The sequence below is a fragment of the Phaseolus vulgaris genome, chromosome 11 (genome assembly GCF_051622355.1).
Source record: "Phaseolus vulgaris cultivar YP4 chromosome 11, ASM5162235v1, whole genome shotgun sequence".
In the NCBI taxonomy this organism is placed as follows: domain Eukaryota; kingdom Viridiplantae; phylum Streptophyta; class Magnoliopsida; order Fabales; family Fabaceae; genus Phaseolus; species Phaseolus vulgaris.
In genome coordinates, this window is record NC_143508.1 from 8,555,368 (window position 1) to 8,566,645 (window position 11,278).

General features: G+C 34.6%; 1 protein-coding gene across 2 annotated transcripts; it reads right to left on the reverse strand.

Annotated features, from left to right (window-relative positions):
• Window positions 1-2,716: 2,716 nt before the first annotated feature.
• LOC137810082 (putative phospholipid:diacylglycerol acyltransferase 2) lies at window positions 2,717-7,261 on the reverse strand. 2 transcript variants are annotated; one of them, XM_068611209.2, is made up of 6 exons: window positions 6,457-7,071; window positions 5,858-6,077; window positions 5,146-5,426; window positions 4,406-4,577; window positions 3,879-4,144; window positions 2,717-3,553 (listed from the first exon to the last, which is right to left on the reverse strand). In XM_068611209.2, exons 1-6 carry the CDS (start codon window positions 6,858-6,860, stop codon window positions 3,085-3,087), a joined length of 1,812 nt encoding a protein of 603 aa, XP_068467310.2. In that variant the 5' UTR covers window positions 6,861-7,071; the 3' UTR covers window positions 2,717-3,084. The 2 variants fall into 2 exon arrangements, with proteins under 2 accessions (XP_068467310.2, XP_090153021.1); XM_090296895.1 differs by lacking the exon at window positions 5,146-5,426 and having other exon boundaries at window positions 2,872-3,553; window positions 6,457-7,261.
• Between the last annotated feature and the right edge of the window lie 4,017 nt (window positions 7,262-11,278).

Sequence of the window (11,278 nt, forward strand, 5' to 3'; positions counted from 1 at the left end):
CGCTGCTGGTTTATCTTCGAACCTGCACCAAGGGAAATGAACATGGTAAAGACACCACGAGGCAAAACACGCAAAGATTTAGAAAGCATCAAAAGCGGAAGTTTCTAAGGCAGTCACTCGTACATATATACTTCTCTAGGGTTCCGGCGTTGAACTCCAAACTGATCAAAGTGGCAAAGTCAAAATCCCCCGCCTCAGCCAGGATCCGGCAAACCACCTGGTCGTTCGGGGTTAGTTTCTTGAAGGGTTTGGACTTTAGGGCTCTCGTCTCCCTCACCCAGTACAGTGGAAAACCATCTAGGGCGGAAGGCACGAGATCAGAGCAACAGACTTTGAAAAACCTACCCTTCCACCCAGTGAAGGAGTTTTGGAAGGGGGTCAGGAGAACCCTGCCAGGAACGTTACTGAAGGTCACCCAGAGGTTGTTCCTTTGCCTATTCACCTCAAAGAAGTGAAGAAAGATATCAACCGAGGGTGCACACCCCAGAAAGCCAAAGAGTATGTCAAAGGCATTGACGAAAGTCCAGCTATTAGGATACAACTGGGCCGGAGCAGCATTAATCTCCGTCAATAGTTCCCTCTCGAACCTGGAGAAGGGAAGGCGCACGCCGATGCTCTTGAATACCACTTGATAGAAGTAAAAGAAGGGGACCCCGTCGTTGGCTCGCTCGTCCCCGCACACCAACTCCCCCAAGGTGCAAGGGAGTACGGCAATGTCGTCATCATGCCTCCTAGCGAAGGCACGATGATCGTAGGAACACGAATCCCCTTTGCGTTCCCTTATGGCCCTGGTAGAAAGCAAGCAGGAGCACTCGTCAAGGAGCTCACGCGAGGCCCATGCATACAGGTCCTTGGGGCTAACCCTAGGGGGAGGAACATGCGAAGACATGTCGCTACAAGGGGTGAGCAAAGAGCTGGGAGTTCAAAGAAGAGCGACGCGTTAGGAATACGGGAGGTAAAGCGCCAACTAGAAGGAATACAGAAGAAACTCTCTCCGCAGCGGTGCAAGGAGGGTGCGAAACACAGGGATGATAAACGCAGGTAGGGGTTCCTGAAGATCTAAATATTACGGTTAGAGCGCCAAGCGACGAAAATGGGAGCACCGTGCGATCAAGCCACGTGTCAAACGATGGGAGGATGATCCCGGCGCCTCTGGTCGATTTTCAGAGAACGTCACATCGACAGAATGCCCAAGGGTACGATGCGCCGTCGAGAATGGGAGCATCTTGTTAGAAGCTTAGAAAATATCAGGATCAAGTCAAGTGAGGGAACGTCCCATCAGCCATACGGGAGAGGCCACGTGGATGGCGCGGGCGAAACCCTAAGCTCTCTGCTATCCCCAGGCGTTGACCAAAATCGAAGTCAAAGCCGACACCAAGGTCGAAGTCAACAGGTCGATCGCACCAGGCGTCGCCAGTGTAAGAAACCGATGGCGCCGCCAGCATGTGACGCCGAAGGCGTCACCAGTATAAGACGCTGAGGGCGTTGCCAGCATGAGACGCCGAGGGCGTCGCCAGTATAAGTTATCAGCGGCGTCGTCTCCCCGATAGCCACAGGTAGGAAAGACTGTGGAGGGAGACAAAATCGAAGAAAGTCAAAGCTGGTCACCAGCGGCGTCGCCTCCCCGATACCCGCAGGTAGGAAAGACTGTGGAGGGAGACGTGATCGCCAAATGCTGAGTGAACCACTGGCAGGGTTGTTTCCCGATACCCATGGGAAGGAAAGACCATGGAGGGAACGTCCCCCCGGGGGGCTTCGAGCCTTCCCAGTGTTTGGCGTTTCTAGACACCCTGAAGGCGATACGGCGCTGCTGTAGCAGGCCTCTCCTTAGGCGTGGGCGCCAGGCACCAAGAACCAAGGGACAGATCACCTCGGTGTTTGAGACACCCCATGGACGATACGGCGCTGTTAGACAGGCCTCTCCATGGGCGTGGGCGTCAACGCGTGATCTTGTCCCAAGCGTTTGAAACCCACAAGGGGATTCGTGTTCCTACGATCATCGTGCCTTCGCTAGGAGGCATGATGACGATATTGTCGTACTCCCTTGCACCTTGGGGGAGTCGATGTGCGGGGACGAGCAAGCCAACGACGGGGTCCCCTTCTTTTACTTCTATCAAGTGATATTCAAGAGCATCGGCGTGCGCCTGCCCTTCTCCAGGTTCGAGAGGGAACTATTGACGGAGATTAATGCTGCTCCGGCCCAGTTGTATCCTAATAGCTGGGCTTTCGTCAAGGCCTTTGACATACTCTTTGGCTTTCTGGGGTGTGCACCCTCGGTTGATTCTCTACACTTTTTTCTTTCATTCAAATAGCCTTCATTTTCACTTTTTTTTTTTTCCGTTTCCTTCGAGTTTCATTCTCTCAAATCTAATCTTTAATCCAAATACTAAAGAAAATAAGTATCTTACTTAACTCATCTAATATATTTTTTTTGAAATAAATGGACCATCAGATCGAATATTTGAATATAATTATATAACTATGAAATTGATTGGATTATGAGTGTTTATATTATTATACCAACCCTGGTTAAAATTAGCCAACAAATTATTAATAATAAACTGTTCTTTGGTTCAGATTTTGTGATGTAAAGCATCACTCCTCCACAAAGAAAAACTTCAATTCATCTACATCTTTTTTGACTGGTAGCTAAATGCAGACTTCTTGTTAAAGTGATTGAGAGCAAATTTAGAATGATTTACATAATGCATTTTTTCCTAATTTTTATTTATTTAATCAGGCTTTAAACATAATGTACATATCTGCATAATTTCTGTTAACCATTCAAATGAAATAACAATAATAGGATGTGATATAATGAGGAAGTTAATTGTTTCAATAGGGAGTGAACATGTTTGTTGGCATTCACATATTGTTGACATTATTTGATTTTTCTAACCTGTCATTGCATCATATACCATGAAACCTCCACAATAGTTCTCTTGATGGAAGATGGTTACTTACAAGTTGTCATCAGATTCCACCTGTATACCTGTTTTGTTAGTGATCTCTCTATTTCTACATTAATCTTGCATTTTCTTCAACTTCTCTTACCATGCAAGAAGATTCAATCATTAAACATAGTCATAGTCTGAGATTTATCCTCTCAGACATCCTCATTATATCAGAAAATATCCTATCACCTCCAATATCTACTCCTGTAGCCCCACCAGCTACTAGTAAAACATCTTCAATTAAGGCAACATTTCCCACAATGTTGGAACTTTTCCCTGAGAGAACTCTACTCCTATCAATAAGACTACCTCTTTGTTTGACCAGATACTCTCTTGCATAGGTAGCCAAGCCAGATGGGTTGAACCGTGTTCTTCCACGCCATCCTTTGACACACATGAATCCTGAGCTTACAATGGACACACTCTCATCACCATCCACAGAATAAACACCATTCTGTGACCAACTTTCTTCTTTTCCATCTTCTGGACCATCAAATTGGAAAGGAATACTTTTGGACTTGTCAGAAGGGACCAATTTTTCATGAGGAATTCCAACACCATATAGACAGTATATTTCCATATCCGGAGCATTAGGTAGTCTGAATCATAAATTCATGTTAATTTTCTTAAAACTGACTAATCAAATGAGAATTAATGATCAAAAGTAGTGTCAATATCTTAGAGCTTGCAAGGTGTGATACTTCAATTCATTACAAAAAGAAGCAAAAATTGCTCCTACTGAGCATCTAAAGCTGAGGCGTAATTTGAGTACCAACAATTCTATAACCATGACAGATGAGTGAAAGTAAAACTAAACTAAGAAAAGGAACTTCTGAATACTAAAGTTATGTCAAGAATAAAATAATGTCACTGAATCTTTTAAGGAAAACCTAGGAAAATTTTTGCATGAATCTGCATACTTACTTGGTCTCAAGCGAATTAGACCAGTATTTGTAATGAGCATATTTTGGATCCTCCAAGTTCTCTGCTATCCCATAAGAGAAGTGAGCCTCACCACGCTTCATCATTGTTGGAGCCACAAAGTTAGGTAGATCAAAAGCTGTTCTTGCAATATAAGCCCTGTTTTTAGTCACTTCTGGAATGCTTTTTCTGCTGATATCATCATTATCAGTCCACACAGCCTTGCGAGATAAGTTGAAGGTGGCAGAATTACCACCCCGTGAAATTTCCTGCTGATGAGAAGACACATGAATCATTGTTGTTCTAATATATATACACATTCCTATCATAATTACACTGATGAGAGTATAAAAGGGATAATCCACATGGAAACTGAAATAATTTGCATTAAGGAAGAATAAAGGTTTTACTTATTATTCCATCAATGATAGGAATGGCTTATAAAATATCCAGTATTGTACATTTATGCAACAAACATATTTTCAAGAACAAAAGAAATTTGCACAGGGACATATATATCCCTTCATTACCTGATCATAGTTATTCCATTCTTCAGGACACCAATTCAAGTCACCCCAGATAGTTTTACCACCTTTTGGCATCAATGAAACGGTTGAATCCCACGTTCTAAACACCTTCATGATGAGCTCAAGAGTGTGACGACCAAGGTAATCAAAATTTGTAATGCCAAAAGCCACAGCTCTGCGAAAATTGAGTGATTCCATCATCTACTAAATGTGTATAACTATTATGGATATGATTATGGTGCTGATGATACATATAGTCACCTATCATATCACACAAAAATGTTCAATTGACCATTAATTCAGGTAAACAGATTTTGACATATTGACAATTACAATCCCAGTTTTGTTTAGGGAACAATTACTTCGGTCAGTGAAAAGACTTGCATGTTCCAATCATTTTCTTTTTACTATGCAAATTACTTGCATAGATTTTGTAGGGTCCAACTTTTTTCTCTTCTTTACAATGTGAGTCAGTTGCAACTTATTCACTGTCCTGTCTGTATTTGCTTTCATTTTCCTTTTAAAGTTCTGTTTCAAACTTAACATTAATGATACCTTCAATATTTCGCTGAAATTTTCATTTTAAATCCTCAGATTATTAGAGACATACAGCATTCAAATCCACTAATCAACTATGAATTGCAATGACACTGGTTTCTACAATTTCAAATCATACCTTCAAACTTCATAATTTCATAATAAGATGCCAAATTGAAATAAAGGATTTTGTTGCAAATACTGACCTGACAAATCCAAAACTGCCTTCTGTTGAAAGTATATTACTAAATGCCCTAGGAACACCAAGAAATGCAGGGCTAATATTCAAGATTGATTTGATGTACTTGTCGCACCAACCTGGACCACCACCACCTCCCATGGGAGGAGGTGCCTCAACCCATTTTAGGAAATGGAGGAAATAAATAGCCCCAATGGATTGTGGTACCACTACCACTTTCTTATAGCCATTTGTTTCAAACATAAGCTCAATATTACTCTTCAATGTACTAAGACTTTGGTCTCGAATCTGCTTTCTCCAATTAAATCTAAATTAGCTGAAACTTCAACAAATATGCCTACCATGTAAAATTTCTACTTAAATTTTGGATATAGAGATGGAAATGAAATATTTCGAAGGCATACATAGGGGAAAAAGGTTCCAATCAGAAAAGGGGTGAGATGGGAGAATAAGATTCACATAAGGAAACCAAAGGAATGTTTTTTCCTTCTAACAATGAATATGAAAGCCTGGTATACAGTTTCAAATACAGTGTCATTGCAATTCATAGTTGATTTCATCTATAGTTTTGCTATAAGTAAATAAACAAAAACATCTTGTTCTTGCGTAAGGATTATTTGAGGCAACAAGAGCAGAACAATAGCAGCTTGGAGTTGAATTCAATAAGCATTATACCATAACTAGAAGGTATTGAATTTTTTTAAAAATAGTCACTGTACCTCGGTATTCTGAAAGGATAGTCTCCAATCATAAGCAGACATGTACAAATTCTTTCCTTCATAACCAATTCTTGCCAAATTTTCAATCAAATCTGCCCAAACAAGATAACCAGAAGCAAAATTGTCAGCAGCAACAACCCCTGGCACTGCCCTGACTTTAATGCCTGGTGGGTCCAACCCATCATCATGCAAAGAGAGATGCTCTAACCAGCACAAAGGCCTACAAAAAAAGTAAGTGCTTATATTAACATGTCATTGACTAGTAATGAATTATTGGATTCTCCATTCACACCCACAACTACAATTAAAGGACAAAACTTACATGTACAATGTTCTATAGGTTTTTTGGTGTTGTCTTCCTATTAGAATTGAAAATTTACTTCACTAATTCACATGATAAAATTTTCTACTCAAGGTTAAGGCTAATATAGATTATCAAGGTGAAACTCTAAGTCCAATAAAACTTCCTGTAAGTTTTGTCCTAAGCTAAAATCCTTGGCCATTTCAAGTTTCAACACCAATGCAATTAATAATCTCACTCACTCTACCATGAGTCTTATACAGTATGACCAATTAATGAACTTCAATCACAATCACACCTTTTGAGGATTTGAGCAAGACCATCACCCCACAACCGCTTTCTAAAAAGTCCTTCAGCACATGATCTCCCTTCCCATAGCTCCAACCCATCAGTCACAATGCCCGGTACAAGAACAACTGGGTGAAGTGCAGTGACTCCCTCACGGCTTAGCCTCACCCCAGGTGACACTGGTGCCTCAAAGCCAAGCAACGTGGCAGACAAGCAACCATACAACAAAGAGAGAAACCACCAAGTGGTGCACATGTACCCTATCACCCAAAACCAATAATCAATGCATCTGCGCTCCTTACACTGCCCATTTTTCTGCTTCTTTTGTCTTTTTCTTTCCACTTTAACGGATTGAAAACCAATGGAGGAGTTTTTCAATGGCTCCACCAAGCAGAACTTCTTCAGCCTCCACATTCAAACCACTTTCAACCAAACCCAGTTGAAATATTGTATGATGCTTCAGATGAGTCACTGAATTAGTAAAATTGTACACTGTACAGTATTAACTTTCCACCCACATACATTGAGGCTATGCATCAATGACAAAAGGAAACCCTTCTTCATACTGTTTTGAAAATGGAAGATGAAGCCAAATAACAGTATCGGTTTGGGGTTTTCCTGAGACACTTGTCTTGAAACCAACATGCAGCACTTTATCAGGTGTCACTATTGAGTTCCAAGCGTTTATGTTTCCGTGCTTTCACGAGGATGCTCCTTTTTTCTTTATTTCTTTGACCCTTTTGGACCTTTTCACCAAGCTTGGACTGTGTGTGATGAAAGACACAAAGAAACACAAACGAGCTTTTTACTGTATAATGGCAAGTTCTACGTTAAAAGAGCTTTTCTAGATAGAAGGCACTACATTTCGTTTTTGAGCCCCTCTAATCATGGAAGAGAAACCATGAACACACCACGAAAAACACACTCATGAATATAGAAACAAAATTGGAAAAAGTGAAGAAAGGTTACAAACACACCACACTAGGAAAGATTATGGATGTATGTATGTATAAAGAGAACTAATATATTCACTAGCACTACAATCTCATCTCTCTGTTTTAAGTTTTACATAATGACAAAAATATTCTTTCTTTATTTATAGTATGTACACCATTTTCGGTTTATATAAAAGGCAGAATGGAGAAAGAATAAGTGCATAATATATATATATATATATATAAATAATACAATTTAATATATACATATATAATTTTATAAAAGTAGTATTATAAAATTATATAACTATTATTTTTAAAGAAGAAGTTATTTAATTATTTTGAAAAAAAAAAATATTCAATTATTTATTTTATTAAATAAATAAATAATTTTTCATTTATTAATGGGTAAAATTGTCCAATTAAAAATAAATATAAATAATTTTTATAATTTTGTAGATATTTTTTTTTATTTTGAAGGTAGTTTTTTTTTATTAGTTATTTTAGTTTAAAAAGATATTACTCAAAGAATAAAACAGTAAAAGAATCTCCTTTATTTATATTAATTAGAAATTAATGTTATATCAATTGGAAGATTAGAATTCGAGTAAGTTTTTTTTTCTATTGATTTCATTTTAACTGTATAAAGTTAATCAATTATTGTTTCACGTTTATAATTCTTTTCAAAGTTATTTTAGTTGAGATGGAACATGGTTTTTTATAATACCGAGTTGGAGCAAATTGTATTTTTTTTATTTGAACAGATGTATTTTAAAATTAAATAAAAAATTATGTACAAATTTAGTTATAAATTAATACTTCAATATGTTTTGTTATTGCATTTTATAATATTTAACTATGATTTATATCAGTTAATTATTTAAAAAAACCTATACAACTAAAATAAAAATATTTTTAGATTATCAGTATCGTAATGTGTCAGCATACTATGTTTTTATGCGTTAATATATTGATTAATCTCTTATATTATGTATTTATACAAATAAAATACTAATACAATCTTTTGTATTATATTTATGCGTTAATATAGTCGGAAATCAGTGAGGTATAGGTTTATCTGATCTTAAAAGTAATAGCAGATAATTTTATAGTATTATAATATCAAAACAGTTAGCTATATTTTAAATTAAAAAATAATTAATTGTAATTGTAAATTAAAGTAAAATAAAATTAATAATATTATAAATTGTGTATACATAAATTTTAGTTTAAAAAATAACTTTATGCTAACGAATTTTTTTAGAAGTAATGAAAAATTATAAGCGTGAATAAGTATACGTTTTCTGAATAATATCAAACAGAGATTACACAATCATTATTAATAATGACAAATAAATAAATCTTATTATTGTTTGAACATATTTGAGATAAAATGATATATGCATTCATGTTTTTAAGATTTATATTCGATTATGTCTATTATTTTGCTGGTCAATCAATTTAAAGAATGGTGATTTAAAATTAAAAGGACTTATTTTGTTGACAATATAAAAATGTGACCATGAATTAAAAAGGAAAAAAAAAATAACGTAACACTTTATTTTACTTTAAAATTGAAACGTACTAATTGTGAACAAGCATGGTTAATCCATTTGCATTGGATTTTTACAATAACGAGGAAATGTAATTGCAAATAACTCAAATTTGAGGTAGATAATAAACAGAAAAATTATTTTATATTAAGCATTTTATTAATGACTCTATATTACATTATTATAAATAAATCAAACTATGATTACGTATAGAAATGGGTTTTATATTAATATATACAAAATACAATAAATATTATCAAACGAGATGTTAATCATATTTATATTTATATTTATATTGAAAAACATTATATATTGTGCTGATAGGGTCTGCATGAATCGAGACTATATATAACTCGGTATCGATTATTATGTCGACTGACACCATAAAGCCTATTACGCTTAAGCATAATTAATAAGGTTAATCAACAATAAAGACCTAGGAAATACACTTCTAAACTTGATCTAGCTCTCTAACCTGACTCAATCAGAAAGGTCTATCACAATCATATAAATAGGTACAAAATTTAATAATCAAGTACGTCATTATACAATACTCAGAATAACGAGTATCGAATACTAAATCTGACTTTAGCGTCGGAGTGTCTTCTGCAGGTACCATCCGAGTCTAAATTTCGTGAAAATCGAGAGGCAGAGAGACAAGGAAAGGAAGAGCTTGCTTGGAGAAAAATATGAGTGCAAACCAATAAGGCAAATAAGAAGAGCAGTTTGAATCGTTATATATATTGAGAAAGAAGAAACATATAAAATAGAAATAGCTTAAAAGATGTGTTAAAAATAAATAAAATATATAGAAATATAAATCTCTATGGATAAAATATATGAAAAAGAAGTATGATTTAAGAAATCGTGTTTATTATTTGTATGCATATACGTTAATTTATTATGAGAATTTATAATATTCGTAAAACATTTAAATAAGATTTATTAGTACATTTTGATTACAAATAGTAAGAATTCGCTAAATAAAAAATATTTTACCTTCACTCCTAACTTTATAGATATAAAAAAAATAGTTTCACTCGCATAGGAATCCATGGTAGAAAATAAAAGACGTGTTATTTTATTTAATGAATTGGAAAGTTTCTTAAAAGAATCAACAGAAATGTGATTCTAATATGGAGCTAAAAATATGAATTTCTTAAATTTGAATAAAGTTGTTCATATAAGTATGTGTCTCTAATGAAAACATTTTATCATAAACTCTTATTTTAATTTAAGTAGATCGTAGTACATGATTTTTAGTTTTAAAATTCAAAGTATTAAATTTAGCACCTCAACATGGTTCGATGAGGATTTTTTTTTATAAGATTCGCAAATTAAACTTGAGACTGTGACTATGACTCGTGTATTGAAATACTCTAAAGAAATTTCTTCAATCTTAAGGCATTTGTATTTGTAGAACTCGTTAAAATAACATTTTAATTTATAAAAAAAATTATAAGAAAGATATTAGACTTATTATATTTATGTTATAGGGTGATGGTCTATTAATATATATTTGGATTTCAAATGGAAAAAATGCATTACATATTAAAATAAATACACAGTTATTAATTTTAGGTTTATAATTATCTATAAAAATATATAATTTTAATTAGATATTAAATAGAAATGAAGTAAAATGTTGCACTATAGAAAATGGTTTTAAAATATAAATTGTATAGTTATAATAGCATAAGAATATTTTATTATTAAAGTAAAAAAAATAATATAAAAAAAAATCAATTATTGAATATAACCACCATATCTATAGAAAAGTGTTTTATTTTCTCCTTTGCTTTCTATCTAGATTTATAATCTTATTTTTCATCAAATTAACGATTAGAGATATCTTTAAAATTTTGACAATAAATAGAGTAAAGTTGTCTTATATTTTTTAGAGTAAGTTCAATTTTGTTTATTTTTTTTTTGAGTCAATTTTGAGTTTACCTAGGTAATTGTGTTTTGCATGTGGTGTTTGTGGCTCTAAGATTAGTCTCTATTAGTTTAAGATCATAGTGATGTGTTCTGATAATTAATTATGACTTTGTGGTACATGTTATGTTATCTCTACGTCTTTTTGGTATTTAATCATCGAATTAGGTAAAGAAAGCTAGACTTAAAACTCTATGATACTTAGGTTATAAGATCTGATTGTGAGAGTGAATTGATCACTTTGTTGGAATTTCTTACGGGAATTAAACATTTAAGTGAAGTAAATGTGTTTTGAATTGATAAGTGATATGAAATAGTTGAGTGTTTATGTCATTGGAGCATCTTTAGTGTATTTACTAATCTTGTTGAAAATGAATTAGATATATTGGAAAGATTGTAGTGTCATTGA

What these genes read in the sequence shown, in the direction of transcription:
- LOC137810082 (XM_068611209.2), bottom strand. Translation starts at nt 6,860, where the DNA reads ATGTGGAGGCTGAAGAAGTTCTGCTTGGTGGAGCCATTGAAAAACTCC. An exon ending in CTTGCTCAAATCCTCAAAAG is followed by an intron (nt 6,078 to 6,456) that starts GTGTGATTGTGA and finishes CTTTTTTTGTAG; the next exon opens with GCCTTTGTGCTGGTTAGAGC. An exon ending in TCTAATTCGCTTGAGACCAA is followed by an intron (nt 3,554 to 3,878) that starts GTAAGTATGCAG and finishes TTTATGATTCAG; the next exon opens with ACTACCTAATGCTCCGGATA.